Below are 18,492 nucleotides of genomic sequence, written 5' to 3' on the forward strand. Positions count from 1 at the left end.
AGACGCGTCGATCTATCATTCCAGGCTCAGACGAAATGCCAATCATCCCCCCCACGTGTCTACCGAAAACCCTCAGTCATCACGACCTATCCATATACCTACCTAGCAGACCTACCCCTATTCCGTTAGGCCACGTCAAAATGGTCCAAGTGTATCAGTCGGTCATCTCTAACCAACCTAATAGACTGGGGGCAACTGTTCCAATCCTATCATACCCGGGCCATCCCCCACCAACCTCAAAGAGTTTACCAGTTCGATCATCTCTAACCAATCTAATAGATTGGGGCAACTCTTCCAGCCCGATCATACCTGAGCTATCATCCCTCTACTTTGAATATCCTATGCAGCATTCCACATATCCCCATTACCTACCCTAGATGGGCATACTCGTGGCAGATACCATAAATGCTCCTGACACAACATTAATGCACCTGACATGCTATTTAATGCACCTTTGATATACCATTTAATGCGCCTCTGACTCGCCATCAGTGTCAGACAACAAACCGCATGTCACGCCGCCAGCACATTCTACCTGCCCCCTACAATTCGACAAGAGTAGATCCGCAGGACAAGCAAGGACGATCAGAGTATATCCCTTGTAACCATTAGATGCTGGCCAATGACCAGATGTCATCTTAGCACTTTCTGGACTCTATAGATAGAAGAGATCACACAAGGAGTATATTTAATTCTTCATTCCCTCATTTATTGCTACACTTATCGCTCAAACTTCTCTCTTATTTACTCTCTTTATTTCTCTGTAATACTCAACTAACTTAATCGTCGGAAAACCTTTTCAGGTACCACCCCGATGGGTCCAGACGACATTCCGTCTAGACCCCTGATCCTTCATCTTCTACCGGGCACTCACCACCTACCATTCTACATCAATTACCGACCATTCCCTCATAGTACAAAAGAACAGTAAGGAATAAGGATCATATGATAAATGGTGTGGATATGTTGTTTGAGCTGAACATAATGGATATTGATAGGTTCTTATTCAACTATTCTTGATATATAACTACAAAGGACAGGTCATGTGACCCGAGCATAGACCCGAACCCATCATTTTTTGATAACAAGTTTGTCCATTTTAATCGGATCTGTCATTTTTTGTTTATTTAGACGGGTCAAACTCGTCCCTAAGTCAACGGGGTTGGGACATGTTTACGGGTCGGGCTGAGTCTTGCAAACTCCTACGTAGGATAAGATTGAAGACTGAAAAATAGTCTTGTTTTTTTAGGGAAAATGTAGTTTAATGATTAATGTATTTTATTAACCTTTAGTAAATAAGTGAATAAGTCTTACAAGGAAATTTAAAAAAGATGTTCATTTTTAAACATCAAGATAGATGTATGGCTTTACACATCACTAATTTCTCGAAATGGAGTTCAAGGTTTGCTGGTTAGAGTTAGAATTGGGGAATATTTTAGACCTTATATCAAGCTTATAGAGGCAAGTCTCAAATTAGAAATGCTTATAAAGTATGTACAAATAATGTTCTCATATCTACATAGAAATTTTTTTCATCAAGTATGAGCAAAAAATTTATGAACTATTTTTTTGGAAAATATTAAAATCAGTTCCTGAGAAAAAAAGTTAAAAATAATAATTTTATATTACAAAACATGAATTTAATGCTTCAAGCAATAATAAATATAATTTTTCAATGCATACAAACATTATCTGAAGTTTTTTTGTTCTCAACACTCAAACCCTCATATTGAATTTAAGATAATATTTTTGTCCAAGTAGACCTAAATTTCTTTCATAAAGAAAGACATATTACTATGTTATTTATATTTAATTATATTAACTCTTTTAAAAGAGTATTCAGATAAATAATAAATAATGTAATTGTGTATAAATCTTTAACGTTATATAGTGGTGATTACTCAAGATTATATGATTTTTCTAAAAATTAAATAATGTTAATGACAAAATAAGAAGTGAAATTACACAATGTTTTGCCTTTATATATATTTATATTATATATACAGTATAAAAGTATAAATATAAATAGGGAATGAAGTATCTCCTGGTATAAGGAGATAAGTTATCTCCTCCTGCCAGTGAAATTATGACATGTGTCATGTTTCATCATTTTCTATAAAAATATTTTTTAAAATAAACAAAATAGTACACATGTCACATTTTCACTAGTTATAAGAGATAAGTTATATCCTGGTATGAGGAGATATAAATATATATATTACACCCAACTTTTTTTTACCCAATGACCAAATTAATACAATCTCAGAACATATACCAGTAATTACTTGAATATCCTCTTATAAAAAATATTTAGTTGAATATTCCACATATGAGGCTGATGCATTTGGTAAAGAGATGGAAAGGGAGGGGTAAAATAGTCCAAGTAATAAAAGCGATGTTCAGTTTTATTTATTTAGAAAAAAAATGAGTTGCGTTGTGTCGTGACAGAGAGCCATAACTCTCTTCTCTACCGAGATTCAACGCCGTCGTTTTAGAACTCTTCGCTTCTCTCTTTGAAGGAAGAAAATAATTAAAGCAGAAATATCATATTTTGAATTTGTTATATTCCAATTGGAACAAAAAGGAATCGGATCTCAGGTGATTTTATCATTATTTTTCATTTACTTATTTGTTCATCGATTTTGTTAGGGATTTCAATTTGCTATACTTTTTTAGCCCTGGGTTTTTTTAGATTGGGTCTGATCAAGGTTTGATTTTTATAATTCGATTGTGCAAAATTTAATTTTTTTTATTTATGGGTCATGGTTGATTTTGGAATTCGTAGTGTAAACAATGGGAAATGCATTACCCCCTCTGAATTGTGAATTTGTGATAATTTGAACCGTATAAGGTTGTTGTTTGTGATTTGTTGGTGTAGGTCTTATAACATTTGGAGAGCCAGTTATAATGGGAATCCCTTCTCAAAATTCACCAGCTCCAGTGTTGCATAAAATGAATGATGTTCATATAATTACATGCGTATCTGACTGAGTTGGTGTATTTTTTTGTCTTTAAGTTGACCCATATATTCCAATTCTATCATTTTGCAAAATATTGGAATCCTATTAGAGAATGATGATCTTACAGTTTATGAATGATATGACCAATTATAAAAGGTTCAATTCAGCTATGAAATAGAACTGAAGACTTACTGAGACCCTGATAAGTCGTGCCACATTGTTCATGATAGAATGATGGCTAGTTACGCTGTGTGTATTCGTGTATCTCAATTCTCAACCACCTTTTATATTCTACATTCTACAATGCATGTAACCTACTCTCCTTTTTTGTTCATTATGGAATTGTTTTGTTTTGTTTTGTTTGCCTTTTCTTCTATTTTACAGGGATTGATTATTGTGTCTTTCTTGTTTTATATTCAATTTATTGATATATATGCTCCTGGTCAGTGCTTTGCAGGACAAAGAAGAAAGTACACTTTAGGGCCTTGCTCTTGGTACTGTCCAGGATTTGGTGGATGGCAGAAAAATCATGCATCAAACGCCTTCAGAAGGAATATAGAGCTCTTTGTAAAGTAAAGCATCTTTTGTTTTTCTAAAATTGTGTTTTACCATTTATTTTTTCTCACAGTTTGTATGCCTATTGTGTGTGAATTATTGTCATATGGTTATGCTTATTCTGTAATCTCATTGGTTCACCTCTTCCTCTCTATTTTTTCTGTGTATTTTTATAATTTCTCAAATTGATAATTTGATGCTATGGTTGATAATAAAACAGTTAGAGCATGTGTGAGAGAGAGAGAGGGAACACACCATCCTCTATATGTTGCATTTATGCTCTTTATACAATTTTCCTGTAGTTTCTGATTATTTGTGCAAGCTGAATTACTCTACACTGTATAATCTACTTGGTGGATTAATTTTTGGGGTCTATATGGATAATCAACATTGCATTTTTATTTTGAAAAAGAAAACTAACCATAAATGATGGACTTTAAAAAACGTGTCAATGGGTGCAGGAAAGAATAAGGTTTTTAGCTTCTCTTTGGCGCTTGGATACTGGTCCTTTTTTGGGGATTGCCACTTTAAAGTTACATAGAGATTAGGTTGCCATTGTGCTTATTTAATCTCGTGCTCTGTTTTTTGTTGTCATTGTAATTTTCTTACTTTTGATCTGTTGTGGAGGATATCTTACCCTCCTCTCTTTGCATGTTTGTTCTTTCTTAGCCAATGTCTTTTTCTATCAAAATGAAAAATAATATGTCAATTTGATAGTGCTTAATTTTAACATTGAATTTGCAGGATCCAGTTTCCCATTTTGTTGCCCGTCCTTCACCAAATGATATTCTTGAGTGGCGTAAGTTTGTTTAACACTTTTACTTGCTTGTATCAATTTATGTTGAACTCTATTTGCCAAAGAGCAGAATAAGATTATGTTGAACAAGTGACATGTGTTCATTAATGTTGTAGAACAAGTGACCAATAAGGTCACAAGGTAATAATCTGATCTTTGCTCCAAGGCTCACCATCCTCAATATCACTATTTTGTCAGAAAAATAGAAAATACTGTGCTGTGATGTCAGATACTTGATTATAATCTGCTTGTTAGAGGATGGTTGAGACTTGATACTGATCTTATTCTCTGTTAATGTCTCAGATTATGTGTTGGAGGGAAGTGAAGGAACACCTTTTGCAGGTTTGTTAATTTAATAAATTGGTTCCAATTTATGTACTCCTTTGAGTCCTTTCTCAATTTCTATAGTATATATGTGTTTTTTCTTTCTGTTTTAGGTGGATATTACTATGGAAAAATCAAGTTTCCTCCTGAATATCCATATAAACCTCCTGGAATCAGGTGACCATTCTTGCTGCAGTTGTTTGTTCATTCTAATTTTCAATTATCTACTCTATTGTAATATTGATTAAATATATGCTTTCTATTATGTAGCATGACTACACCTAATGGACGGTTCATGACTCAGAAAAAGATTTGTTTGTCAATGAGTGATTGTAAGTCCTTTCTTCTGTTGGAGCAAAAATCAATTAGTATCATGAGTTGCCAATTTAATATAACGAGCAAAAATGTTGTACAATATAATATTTCTGTGATTTTGCTTCTTTTGCAGTTCATCCAGAAAGTTGGAATCCTATGTGGTCTGTATCAAGGTCAGAGTTATCCTAGCTACAGTTTGGTTTGTTTTTTAGTTTACTCTTTGACTTTTAAAATGTGGTTATTTGAATTTTATTGAGCCTTGTAAGAGTAGTGCAGTTTTTTACTGGTACCTGAGAGAAACAGTAGATGCAGATTTTTACTTTATAGCTTTATACTGATTTTCCAATTTTTGACTGCAGCATACTTACAGGGCTTCTTTCTTTCATGGTGAGTATGTCGTGGCTACTTCATATTTAATTGAATTCTAATTTCTTCCATCTCCTATGGCTTGTTCTTTGCTTAGAAGATGTTACTCCTGTCTTGCCTGTTTTTTTTGGAGTGGGTGGTAGGGGAATTAAACCCGTGTCCCTCACTTTTGGTGTGGACTCGGTTTACCACATATCAGTGTTGTCAAATAGCGGCCATGGCCGATTGTGGTGGCAGTTTCAGCATAATTCCACCCGCCATGTAAAATATGGCGCTAAATGGAGGCATCTGCCATTTGGGAATTTTGGGCCGCCATGTCAGTATGGGGTGGGGGATATGGCGAGTTTTCTGTGGTTTTTCGGATTTTTGAAGGATAAATTTTATGTGTTAACCAAAAAATCGAAGTGTGATCTTGGATTTTATTTTAAAAGTTAAAAACCCTAAATTAAAAAAGGACTCGTTCTCACATTCGAAGCTTCCTCTCCTGCTTTGCTCCCTCTCTGCCTCTCTCTCTCTATATATATCTCTCTCTATCTCTCTTACTCATTGTCTCCTGTGTAATCAACAACTCTAATTCTTATCCTTTCTTCCCTCCAAGGTAGGCCGACACCGACACTGAGAGATGAAATCTAGGGGAGCGAATAAGATTAGGTACCCCAATAGACCTAGCCGTAAAAAATGGATACTAGGCTTTGTGCATATCGACCCATAAAAACCTCAACAACTTCTTTACCTTTTGGTTTTTTGTTCTGTGACCTTATGGGACTTATTAGTATTTTTCATTTTAACTTTCTAGTGACATTATAAGACTTTATGAATTTTATTGAACCTTATGTCATTTTATTGGTTGCCTTAATGTGTTGCTGTGTAGTTTATGCTATTATTATTTATTTTATTTTATTTTGAACTTTTCTATATAAATTATATTCTTAATATTTTTGTCAACCTCCATTGACAACACTGCCACAGATCCATAGCTCAAATTGTCGATATTACTCATCTTTGTTGTATATATTATGTCAAAATGAAAATTAATGCAATTTTCTAACTTTGTGTTGGTAAACTCCCAAGTCCAAAATGTGTTTATAGTACTTATTAACAGAGTCAGTTTAATTCCCTGGGTGATTTTAGTTGTATGTAGTTCACAGTGTATATGCAATATTTTCATTAGAGCTTTTGATATCTGACAGACTTCTCTTTTGTAGATGGACAACAGTCCAACCACCGGCAGTGTAAACACCACTACCGCCGAGAAGCAGCGGCTAGCAAAATCTTCCCTTTCTTTCAATTGTAAGAAGTAAGTATAAGTATATTGCACCAGCTACTCATGATAAAATTGAGCAAGGTCTCTGTAAATTTTGTTTCACAAAAAAATTGACGCCCTCATAATTTCCCCGACAGCGCAATATTCAGGAAAATGTTCCCTGAATATGTGGAGAAGTACAACCAGCAGCAGCTTTCTGAGCAAGTTGCTTCCGAGAAGGTATTGTCGGAAGCTTCTCATGACAAAAGTTCAAGTCCTGTTTTGGAAAAGAATTTGAATTCTACAAGGGAAGACATGAAAAAAGTACATGATTTGAAAGAGGTGAGCAAAAAGAAGCAACCATTTCCAACATGGATGATGCTATTACTCTTCTCCATCTTTGGGGTAGTAATGGCATTACCACTACTTCAGCTTTGATAATAGCCAATGAAATCTTAATTGGTATATATACTAAAGATCCATATATGGTTTTCCTGGAACTGGTTTTTATATAATTCTGCTTAGGTTTTTGTCATGTCTAACAGGGATTTGTATAGAGAAAATGGACATGGAGGCTACGTTATATCATGTCTTAATTTTACTCCTTTGTGTCTATGTTATCAACTTTTTGGTAGTCAATGCTAAGAAGTTACATGCTTCATACTTGTGATGTTCCTCTATCTGTTTTAATTGAGGTTTGTGTAGTGGTATTGGTTGGTAAACACATTTAGCTATGGTTTTCGTTCTGCATTTTAGAAGCATAGGTAAATGGAATTAGATAATCATATATTATAGGTAAAAATTTCACGGTATGCAAAATATCAGAAGGATTATCCATCTCCATCTGCATGTTCATCTCTTTTTTTGTGTCATGGATGTTTGCGACACATAATTGGTACACTTTGTGGGACATCTTGTAATGTATATTCTATGGCACAGTCGAAGGCTCGATCCCTTTTATGATGTATAACTTACCTATATGAGTTTTGTTTTTATCATTAAAAATTTCACATATCTATATGTATGTGTTAATCTCAAATGTTCAAATAAGGAATAATCATTTCTTGATTACACTTGTCTCAATCTCGTGTCAGTTATGTAGCCTGTTTTTTAGGTTACCATATTTTTACTCTGGAATTTGGAATGTACGGAAACATTGATTATTTTTGCATTTAATTTGTTCAAGTGTTTTTTATAATCTAACTAAAGTGAATTTTATTTCCCATTCAAAATTTATATTTAATACTATATTATTACTCACTAAGAATGGATATGATTCACTATATTTAAGCAAATTAAATTACAAAACCATCAAAGTGAGAAAAGCAAAAAGGAAAGCACTCGGGTGAAAAGTGGATGTTACACTTGCGTGCAACTTTCAATGATAAAAAGTTTTTCTCATTCACATAAAAACCGAAAAGTAAATAAAAATTGAGTGGCTAGTATTGTAATAATTTGTTTATAACAAAAGTACAACCAAAAATCTTAATCTTACTAGGTGTAGTCGACTATATGGGTTAAACAATATCATAATGTTTTATTATAAATCATGTTCATCATAAAACATTGATCTTAATCTTTCTTGATCTTTTCGTTTATAGGTTTCTATTACTTCCATCTTCCTTCCTCTAAAATTAGACTACCTCCATTTGACCTAAGTCACTAAACTAGATTGGCAATTCATTTTTTATTAAACTTAGATTAATCAATATATGCAATTTTGGAACTATAATAAAAAATAATATAATCGAAAAACAATATTCCTAAAAATTTAAAATAAGTGTTAAAAATAAAAAAATAAAAGCATTTTTTAATTGAGGTGGTAATGTTTGGGTGAGAAAGAGGCCCATGAGTGAAGCTTATGGGCTAAGTTGGGTTCATCACAAGTGGCTGATGGTTACGTTATCCAATGAGTGTTGCTTCGCCCTATGTGGATGCTATGTTTCGCTCGCAGTAACACCATCAACTTTCTTCTTCTTCTTCTTCTTCTTCTGAAGTGCTTCATCAATTCTTACCCATAAATGATAGATACTGGTTCCAACAAATTATGCATTCACTGCTATGTTTTTATGATTTGCATTTTCACTGAATGAGTTTCCATGCCTTTGTTTGGTGAGTTTTCACACTCTTTTCTCTAATGGGTTTCCCTCTAATGCTTCAAAATATTATTTTTCTTACTATATCATTTTATATGGTTTCGGCGAACTTTTAAAACCTTAACATATTCGCGTCTGTAACAGGTGTACCCATATTTATAACCTTGATGTGACTTTATAAGAATGTTTTCTAGGAATAATAGTCACTTCAAAATAATAGCTTTGTTTTGTGTCCTATTAGATACTTCAGCATTCTTTCAGACACTGCTAGTTAGATTATACAACTTTTTTTATTTTAAATTTTCATTAAGATTGAAATATCACATTAGTTAGATAAATGTTGTCATTTTATCATGTTTATAATGACCCAAATTTAAATTTTAAAAGATGATTTTTTTCTTATTTAGTTCAGTATTTGTGTTTTTATCTTACTTGTATACTAATTTTATTATGGTAGCATAACTGTGTCATGTCCTATAATGTTTAAACTTATCCTTGTGCCCGTGTCGTATCTGTGTCGAATGTTGCATCCGTAGTTTCTGGATTGTTAATTTGTTAGTGATAACCTTCATTTAATTTTGTCTGCAGATATTGCAAATGCACAGTTCTTCCAGTATCATTTGTGTTCACTCAGGGTGCGAACACTGTATAATGGCAAACTACCATCGGTTTCGTTTGCCTTTGGTAATGAGCATAGTGTTGTTTTGGGAAGGCGTAGCTCAATGATTAAGGCAATTGCTACTACCCTTGAACCAAAAAGTTTTATTGTAAAGGAAGATGAATGTTTGGGTTCCAAGGACTTGGAACTGCGTCTAAGTCATAATTCACATGAGGTTATGCTTGAATCTTCTAGTGAAGAGTCAGAAGAACCTGATGAAAAGGAGAGGTTGAGAAGAATGAGAATTTCAAATGCAAATAAAGGACAAACAGCATGGAACAAAGGGAGAAAACACAGTGCTGGTAACTGAATCCATCACCTTTCAACTTTGCTTCACTTTCCAGCGATTTCTGTCTTTGTTTTAGTTTGCTCTAACATTATCTTAATTGTTAACATTTGAGCAGAAACTTTGCGGAAAATTAAGGAAAGGACAAAGCTTGCAATGCAGAATCCTAAGGTGATGTCATGTAAGAACACGTTTATGTCTTTGCTGAAGAAAATCTGAATAATCTAGAGTCACTTACCACATTTTAGACCCTTCAAGACCTTACTGCACTTATAGTTATTGTGCTTTTAAGAATGACCCTCAATAGAAAAAACTGCTATAGTTTTAGCATAAACGTTTCCTCTGTTGTCAGTGAGCTGTTTCTTAGTTAAGTTTAATTTCTAATAGGGATTTCTTGTGAACTTATCTATAAATAATTAGGTGTTACATAATATATTCATGGAATGTGGTCACGTTTTTTCAATTGCAGCTTCGATAATTTCTTAATGAATTTCCTTAACAAAATCTGCTAATGCAGATCAAAATGAAATTGGCTAAAGTCCGGAGTCCGCAGACGTAAGCGAATGCCTTTCCATGACTATTGTTGTTTGTTACTTACTAATAAATGCTGCCTTTTTAGTTTATTACTTCTTTTACCTATATGATTTTACTTGACTTTCTCTATTGATTGCACAGTATTGAGACAAAACAAAAGATAGGTGCTGGAGTGAAAATGAGATGCAAAAGGAAGCGCGAAAGGAAAGTAGTGCAGGAAACTTGCTGCTTTGAGTGGCAGAATTTAATTGCAGAAACTTCTAGAAGAGGCTATGTTCATCAGGAAGAGCTTCAATGGAATTCCTATGAAATCTTGAATGAACAGCTGGAGCAAGAGTGGTTGGCGAGTGTCAAAGAAGGTAAACAAATACCAAGGCCACCATGTAGGAATAGAGCACCCAAAACCCTGGAACACAGAAGGAAAATTGCAGAAGCGATCGCTGCAAAATGGGCTGATCCTGTGAGTGCATATCTTAATACCTTGAAGTTGCATGATTTATGTTTTTTACAGGATTAAAAGTTTGGTACTTTTTCCACTTGGCTAGTGCACTAGTAAAGTCTCATAAAACTGGGTTGAAATGTATTCCTTTATGATTGACTTGAAAGTTCCTCATGTATTGTTTATATTTTGATGGGACACCTACTCAATTTGATTTGTTTTTTATACTTAATGTTGTCTCTCTTATGCATTAGGTAGAAACTAGAAAGACATAACATTTTTATTATCTAAAATTTTTGACATATCTATTGATCACCATTTTTATAATTAAGCTCCTTAATATTTTGTATATTGTGGGAAATAAATATTGTAATTGATTTTGATAAGGCACTTGGAGTAATTAGAGTATGAGGCTGAATAGTAACAAGAAATTCACCTTTTTTTGTAAAACCCTTCTATTTTGACCTATTTTCACAAACAAAAAATGCAATAAATGCTGAATTTTGTTAAAAACTTAAATCCATGGACAATGGTGTGTATTCTTCATCATACGAAAATTGAAGAGGATAGGGGTTGCAGTAAGAATGCCGAAAGTCAACCATACAGTGTCACCTAACAAAATTCATTGATCTTTGTCATTGTTTTCCTATACCAGAATAGGGTAACATGTTGATAGTATGTGTTTGCTGCTTGTCTACATGAGCTTGACATGTTTAATTCTCCGAGTTTTGACATGTCGATAGCTATTGGATGGGTTCTTGAGTTTTGACCAGTCTTTTTTTCTTCTGCAAATAAGGAATACGCCAGGAAAGTTTGCTCTGCAAAGACCAAGCTGCACGGGATTGAAAGGAAACCAAGAAGGCCAAGTGGTGCACAATCCAGAAGCAGCAACCATATAGTGAAAATAAATGCTAACACTAACATTAATGTTAAGAGTGACACCAATGTTCTTAACCAGATCAAGTTGAAAAAAATAAATTCTCCTCCCACCTACAAGGATCCTTTGGTGAGTTCTAAGTTCGACATGATAAAGACTGTTAGAGTACAGCGAGCTGCTGCAGATACTGAACTGATTAAAGCCATTGAACAAGCAAGGTAAACTTTTTATTTATTTGACTAATAAGAACCAGTGGCATACATTGTATGATTTTACTTCTCAATTAAACGAAGTTCAATTTTTTTAAGATGTGCTATTTTTTAGCTCACTCAGCTAACACATTGGTCAAGCAGGAGCCAGAGCACACTCCCTCAATGTTATTAATGAAATAAATTTTGAATGCTGCAGAAAATGGAGAGATATATGTGATAAGTATATGAGAATAAGCTCTTGGATCTCTCTCTCTTTATATATATATATAGGGAGCGACTCACATAAGAAAAATGCACTATTGTGAGAAATGAGAACAATTAGTATGAACCATGAATCTTATTTGAACGGTCAATATTAAAAATTACATGTACGTGACTAATTGACTATCATGTGACGAATAACTAACTTTTAATCAAAATCATCTATGATTGGTTGTAAGACTCGATTTATTGTTCTCATATTATATGAGAACTGTTCTCACTTGAGCCACTCCATATATATATATATATATATATATATATATGTATAAGGAGATCTATCGAGTTAGATACATTTTTTTATGTGAGTGAAGGGAGTAAATATTTACCATTAGATATATTATATATTGGGTTAGATGGTAGGTGTAGAAGTGAAGATGAGATGTGACAGACTAAATGAGTTGGGTATAAAAGAATTGCTCAGAATTATGAATGACCTATCTATTAAGTATGATAATTTGTTCAAACTTGAGACCCAAACATTGTTTAATTCTGTTTTGCTTTTGAAATTAGCTCACAACATAACTTGTGCCATCTTTGATTCCTATTTTAGCATATTAACCTCATACACAGTCATGAAATATTAGTAATCTGTAATTGCACAGGCTATTGATTGCAGAAGCCGAGAAGGCTGCGAAGGCACTTGAGGTTGCCGCCACAAAGAGTCCCATTGCTCAAGCTTCCCTCATAGAAACTAGAAAGCTTATTGCTGAAGCAATTCAATCACTTGAATCCATTAATACACAAGGGATAACTGTAAGTCACGTTCCTTCTGTTGCTTCAAGTGAAGTCAATAATGAAAAGGATGCAGAATGCAATGTTCTAAACCAGTCACAGAAAGACGTAAACGGACACAGAACATTGTCATTAAGTGATTACAAGTTCTCCAAAGAATTAGGCAACTTTTCGTTGCCCAAGTTAGTTAATGGCAATTCTGAACTTCACCCAACAAGTATCGACGGATGTGCTTCCCGCCCTGTTGGTTACAATGGCAATATAGAAGAATCCAGATCATCAAATCAACAAAGGGAAACAGAACAGGATGAGGGTAGTGATCAGATAACATACTCTTCTCGGACCGAGGTGCGAATTCTGTCCATTAAAGATGAGACACAGCCTAGACCACCTATTGTAACTAAAAAGTGGGTTTGTGGAAGGCTTGTTGAAGTGGTTAAACAGTAGAATCTGTTGAGATGAAATTTAGCTGTTTTTTTTCAAATATAGACGTTATGTTGTATAAATGATAGTCAATGCTACACTATTCATTGAACAGTTTGATCATTGCTAACTTTTTTCTTCCTAACCCTCTTTTAATGCTTTCGAAGGTTTGATTTTTGAATCCTCCCATAATGAGTCATACCCAGTTGGAGAAGGATTGTCTTCAATGAAATGGAGGATATGTTTGATTTAGATTAAAAAAGCACATCCAGGAGAAAAAACGCTCACCATTTAAAAGTTTTAAGGTAGGGATGGCAATAGGACATGCTTTCAGTATTTATTTGAGTAATATTTGTGGGTACCTGTGTAGATAATGGATATACGCTAGTATCTAACCTGTTTTTTAAGTTTAAATATATGTAGTTATATATTTTTGTAATAATTAATATATAAAAAATAATTGTTACATAAATAATAAAATTTATATATTAAATGTATCATTATATTTTAATCATTAAAATTTATTATAAAATAATAAAAGAAGATATATAATTGTAAAATAAAATAATAGAATCATATATATAATATATAATTAAAAATAATTTTACAAATATGTGAATATCTGTTGTGAGTATCATAATACTCATTCTAACCCATAAGTTATTTTTGTGGATATACATAGAATGAGTATTTTTTGCTATCCTTATTTTATGACTAGCCATAGTTTTCACATTCTTGGTTCATTATTATTATTTATGTATTAATCATCTTAGATCACGCCAGTTTATCACTATATCATAAATATAAGTAGTCCATGAAAGGGTGAATAATTTACCAGCTGTATATAAATATCAATATAATATTTATGTATTGTCAATATAAAGATTTATGCATAATTAATGCATTATTTCTTATTTATTTATATTATTTTTATTTAAAAGTTAATAATAATTAAAAATGAATCATAAATGAATGATATAGTGATAGTGTAAAAAACAATTTACACGCTTGACGTAGGCATCTTTTTGTGATAAATAATTTTTCTTACATGTATCCAGAATTGAACATAAGTCAGCAAAGTAAAAATAATTAAGTAACTCTTCACTAAATAGTAGTATAATGCACTTTTTCAAATAAAAATCACTGCGGTGGCCCTCTCTTTTAAATGGTATTGGCAAAACAATAAGGCATCCAGATAAATGCACATGCTCAACCATAAAATAATTTGTTTGATAAGGCCATAAAATAACTTATAGTCAACTAATTTAGTTGATAAAAATTAAACTACTATTGTATTTAATAAATGACCTTATTTAACATATTACTAGTTATAGACTTAGCTTCTATTTGGTTGGAGAGAATTAGTAAAGAAAGAGAAAGGAAAGAGAGAGTTGTAAGAAAAAAAAATCTCTCTCATTTGGAAGGAGAGAATATGGAGAGAATGAAAATAAAAGTGGTAGGACCCACCAACTTTTTGTTTCTTCTCTAATATGAGAAGAAATGGTAAATGAAGAAGGTTTTTTTGGCATTTACAATAATACCCTTAACTTTATCAAATACTTATTATTATTTAAAGGGTAAAATTGTCATTTTCGTAAAAATATATTTTGTTTCCTTTCTAATTCTTTCATTTTTCTTTTCTATCAAACAACTCTTACAATCAACTCATTTTCTCATTTCTTTCTTTCTACTCATACTCTTTCTTTTTATCTTCTCTCATCTCATTTTCTTCTCTAAACCAAACAAAACCTTACGATAAGTAATTATAAGCAAATTAGTATAAAAATTTATACATAATTATCATATCATTTATTATTCATTCAATTTTTTTTTGTTGAAAATAGAATAATATTTAAACATGAATAATGAGAAAACTTATACATCATTTTCTCCTCACTTATTTCGCAATTAAAAAATCGGATCTATCAATTATTTTTCAACCACCTACTTATTTTCCTTTGCTTCCTCTGACTCGCTCACTCCTCCAAACCGAGTCGCACTCACTCACTAACTCGCTCCCTGACTCAATCTCCGCCGTGGCCAACAAACCAATGCAAATGGATTCGTCTTCCGACGAAGAAGACGACCGCCACATCCTCATTCAGCAGAACGAGAGAACAAAGCCTCGTACTCCTCCCTCCACCACCACCGCCGCCGACACTTTCCACGTCGAAGGTTACACCTCGCAATCCCCGCGCTTCAATTGCAAGCTTCAGAAGAGGTACATTATCGCAATCATTGCTCTCTTCTTTGTCCTCCTCTTCTTCCTCTTGCTCCTCGTCGATCCTCGCCGCACCAACCTCACCTCATTTAGATTCGATTCCCTCACCGATCGAATGAAGGAATCCGAATTGCGTGCCATTTACCTCTTGCGCCAACAGCAGTTAAACCTCTTAACCGTTTGGAATCGCACTTTTCAATCCAACGCTTCCAATTCGAATCTGGAGGATCTGAAATCCGCAATGTTTAAGCAGATTTCTGTGAACAGAGAGATTCAGCAGGTTTTGTTGAATGCTCATAAGACAGGGAACACGGTTGAGCCTGAATTTGATTCTGGAAACACTAATTTGGGTGATGATATCAGTTTTGATAGGTGTAGAACAGTGAATCAAAGCTTGACACAGAGAAGAACCATTGAATGGAACCCTAAAAATGATAAATTTTTGCTTGCTATATGTGTTTCAGGACAAATGTCAAACCATTTGATTTGCTTGGAAAAACACATGTTTTTTGCTGCTGTTCTTAATAGGGTTTTGGTTATTCCTAGTTCTAAAGTGGATTACCTGTATGATAGAGTTATTGATATTGATCACATTAATAAATGTTTGGGAACAAAGGTGGTGATTTCCTTTGAAGAGTTTTTGGATATTAAGAAGGATCATTTACACATTGATAAGTTCCTGTGTTATTTCTCACTGCCTAAACCTTGTTATCTGGATGACGAGCGCCTGAAGAAGTTGAGTTCTTTGGGTTTATCAATGAGTAAACCTCAGCCTGTTTGGGAGGAGGATATTCGGAAGCCGAAAGCGAAGACGGTTCAAGATGTTCTGTCTAAGTTTACTTATGATGATGATGTTATGGCAATTGGGGATGTTTTCTATGCTAAAGTGGAGCATGAATGGGTGATGCAACCAGGTGGGCCAATTGCTCACAAATGCAAGACTCTGATTGAACCTAGTCGCCTTATTTTGCTTACTGCTCAGCGTTTTATTCAGACATTCCTGGGAAGGAAATTCATTGCTTTGCATTTTAGAAGACACGGATTTTTGAAATTCTGGTGCGCCCTTTGTTCCTTCATTTTTAAAATATCCGATAACAGCTATATAAATTGATCACCTGAGTATGATACGTTAGCTGTAATGTTTGCTTGCATCTATATGTTTTCTGCATAGTTAATTGCTGATGACTGTGACTATAGTTTTTTTTTCATTTTCAATCCTCATCATATTGCCTGTAATGATCCATTTTCATGTTACAGTAATGCTAAAAAACCAAGTTGCTTTTACCCCATTCCTCAAGCTGCAGATTGCATCTTGAGGGTGATTGAGAGGGCTGATGCGCCTGTTATTTATCTTTCAACTGATGCAGCAGAAAGTGAAACTGGTCTGCTTCAGTCACTAGTTGTTCTGAATGGCAGGCCTGTTCCACTTGTAGTACGCCCAGCTCGTAACTCAGCAGAAAAATGGGATGCTTTGTTGTACAGGCATGGTATTGAGGGAGACTCACAGGTGAGATGACAGTGCCTCTTTCTATTTGTATGGGGTTCTGTGCTTCAATCAGGATTGTAACTGACCTCAATTCCTATCAATGTCTGGTCTTTGGGTTGTTCCAGAATTGAAATAACTGTTCCAAATGCATAAATCTGTTGATTATGCTTTGCCTTTTCTACTTGCATTTGTATGCTGCATGTGCTGAAAAGATTATCGCTTCTTTCCTCATTTAGGTTGAGCGTTGCGAAGCTTTAAGGCACCCTTTGGTGTGTAGTAAATAAAATCTAATAGCTTTCCTTCTACCATTCAAGCTATCAACATTTTACTATCAGCACCATGAAAGTTTTAAGAAGTTTAGACCTCTGCTGTGTTCAGCTTTGTTGGTTGTAGTTGTCATGCATTGATTTTCAATTTATTATTGGTTTAAAATTGGAGATAGAAGTTTAAGAATGCAAAATTTCAGTTGAGTTAGTGTAATCACTAAAAAAACCTGCAGTGGCTTATAACTTTATACTCTAATCGTAGTTGTGAAATTCTAATTACATAACTCTTGCCTCTCTAATCCCTACAACATAAATCTCAACTTGATCACCTGGTCTTTTTTAGGTAAAATTGATGCTTTCGAAGAAATAAACTCTTCCTTTTCTCCTCCAGATTTTTTTGTGGGATTATGTAATGAAAATAGATAAGTGGGGAAGCCACTTTGTATGCTGACTACTCTGCAGTTAAATTTCCATTTTTGACATATATTATTAATATTTTCACACTGCAGGTTGAAGCTATGTTGGACAAGACTATATGTGCCATGTCTAGTGTGTTCATCGGCGCCTCCGGTTCTACTTTCACCGAAGACATCCTCCGTCTGAGAAAGGACTGGGGATCAGCATCCTTGTGTGATGAGTACCTTTGCCAAGGTGAAGAACCAAATGTAATAGCGGAGAATGAATAATGATAGAAACGATTATTATATTTGACTAGGATTTGTCAATGTGAGTAGTCATGTATGATAATAGAATTAGCGATTTTATTCATTAAGTTTTCTGTTATACATATTCTTTTACCACAATGAGTATAATTTGTATGATCCACACATTCATCCTGAATTTGGCCACAAATGAAGCCCAGGAATCCAAAACTTCAATGATTCTTGTATGATAGTTTTAAGCACAAGGTGGGTTACTGTTGAATTTCATTATCCGATAAATCAGTCATCATACTGATATGATATGACAGTTATATCGGACATATCACTAAATAGATGAAAGTTAACAAAATATATGTTAAATCGAGTACATGTCAAATCGTATAACGTACCAAATAATAAAATTAGTTTGTATGTGAAAATATTTTATATTTTTCAAAATGACATATTAGAGGTTTGAAAGAATCTTACCAAATGTTGTGAAAAGACAAACTCCTCTCTTTCAACTTCCCATCTTTGCACTATTATAATAAAACAAATAAGATTGAGAATCCAACTTAAAAACTAAGGGCACCTTTAGTATAAGTCTAATTCAATAAATTTTCTAATGATGTTAGGACCTAAATACATAAATTCAAATATCCAACTCAATATTCTAGTCCATTAAATGGAAAAGCTCATAGGTTAATATCATATTGAGCTCGCTAAACTATTCAATGTTGGACGGCTAAATAGATAAGCGTATTGAAATAAACTTAAAAGAGCTAAGAAATGTCACACAAG

The 18,492-nt window shown here is 33.7% G+C and overlaps 3 protein-coding genes across 5 annotated transcripts; all 3 read left to right on the forward strand.

The window, feature by feature from the left end:
- LOC109337724 (ubiquitin-conjugating enzyme E2 34-like) lies at nucleotides 2,434–7,233 on the forward strand. Of its 2 annotated transcripts, none has more exons than XM_019574761.1 (10): nucleotides 2,434–2,598; nucleotides 3,408–3,532; nucleotides 4,260–4,314; nucleotides 4,615–4,653; nucleotides 4,749–4,812; nucleotides 4,906–4,967; nucleotides 5,084–5,123; nucleotides 5,310–5,337; nucleotides 6,522–6,613; nucleotides 6,718–7,233. In XM_019574761.1, the coding sequence occupies exons 2-10, from the start codon at nucleotides 3,476–3,478 to the stop codon at nucleotides 6,995–6,997; spliced, it is 717 nt and encodes a 238-aa protein (XP_019430306.1). In that variant the 5' UTR covers nucleotides 2,434–2,598; nucleotides 3,408–3,475; the 3' UTR covers nucleotides 6,998–7,233. The 2 variants fall into 2 exon arrangements, with proteins under 2 accessions (XP_019430306.1, XP_019430312.1); XM_019574767.1 differs by having other exon boundaries at nucleotides 2,436–2,519.
- Nucleotides 8,486–13,240, forward strand: LOC109337708. 2 transcript variants are annotated; one of them, XM_019574745.1, is made up of 7 exons: nucleotides 8,486–8,671; nucleotides 9,241–9,615; nucleotides 9,718–9,770; nucleotides 10,117–10,154; nucleotides 10,275–10,593; nucleotides 11,369–11,667; nucleotides 12,525–13,240. In XM_019574745.1, the coding sequence occupies exons 1-7, from the start codon at nucleotides 8,659–8,661 to the stop codon at nucleotides 13,099–13,101; spliced, it is 1,674 nt and encodes a 557-aa protein (XP_019430290.1). In that variant the 5' UTR covers nucleotides 8,486–8,658; the 3' UTR covers nucleotides 13,102–13,240. The 2 variants fall into 2 exon arrangements, with proteins under 2 accessions (XP_019430290.1, XP_019430296.1); XM_019574751.1 differs by having other exon boundaries at nucleotides 9,244–9,615.
- On the forward strand, nucleotides 14,988–17,944 carry LOC109337715. Its single transcript, XM_019574752.1, has 3 exons — nucleotides 14,988–16,354; nucleotides 16,556–16,805; nucleotides 17,560–17,944. The coding sequence occupies exons 1-3, from the start codon at nucleotides 15,129–15,131 to the stop codon at nucleotides 17,734–17,736; spliced, it is 1,653 nt and encodes a 550-aa protein (XP_019430297.1). The 5' UTR covers nucleotides 14,988–15,128; the 3' UTR covers nucleotides 17,737–17,944.

This window comes from Lupinus angustifolius, chromosome LG02 (genome assembly GCF_001865875.1).
Source record: "Lupinus angustifolius cultivar Tanjil chromosome LG02, LupAngTanjil_v1.0, whole genome shotgun sequence".
Taxonomy (NCBI): Eukaryota; Viridiplantae; Streptophyta; class Magnoliopsida; order Fabales; family Fabaceae; genus Lupinus; species Lupinus angustifolius.

What these genes read in the sequence shown, in the direction of transcription:
- LOC109337724 (XM_019574761.1), top strand. Translation starts at nt 3,476, where the DNA reads ATGGCAGAAAAATCATGCATCAAACGCCTTCAGAAGGAATATAGAGCT. An exon ending in AATATAGAGCTCTTTGTAAA is followed by an intron (nt 3,533 to 4,259) that starts GTAAAGCATCTT and finishes TTGAATTTGCAG; the next exon opens with GATCCAGTTTCCCATTTTGT. An exon ending in TATAAACCTCCTGGAATCAG is followed by an intron (nt 4,813 to 4,905) that starts GTGACCATTCTT and finishes TCTATTATGTAG; the next exon opens with CATGACTACACCTAATGGAC.
- LOC109337715 (XM_019574752.1), top strand. Translation starts at nt 15,129, where the DNA reads ATGCAAATGGATTCGTCTTCCGACGAAGAAGACGACCGCCACATCCTC. An exon ending in CACGGATTTTTGAAATTCTG is followed by an intron (nt 16,355 to 16,555) that starts GTGCGCCCTTTG and finishes TTCATGTTACAG; the next exon opens with TAATGCTAAAAAACCAAGTT. An exon ending in GTATTGAGGGAGACTCACAG is followed by an intron (nt 16,806 to 17,559) that starts GTGAGATGACAG and finishes TTCACACTGCAG; the next exon opens with GTTGAAGCTATGTTGGACAA.
- LOC109337708 (XM_019574745.1), top strand. An exon ending in AGGGAGAAAACACAGTGCTG is followed by an intron (nt 9,616 to 9,717) that starts GTAACTGAATCC and finishes ACATTTGAGCAG; the next exon opens with AAACTTTGCGGAAAATTAAG. An exon ending in TTGCAATGCAGAATCCTAAG is followed by an intron (nt 9,771 to 10,116) that starts GTGATGTCATGT and finishes CTGCTAATGCAG; the next exon opens with ATCAAAATGAAATTGGCTAA.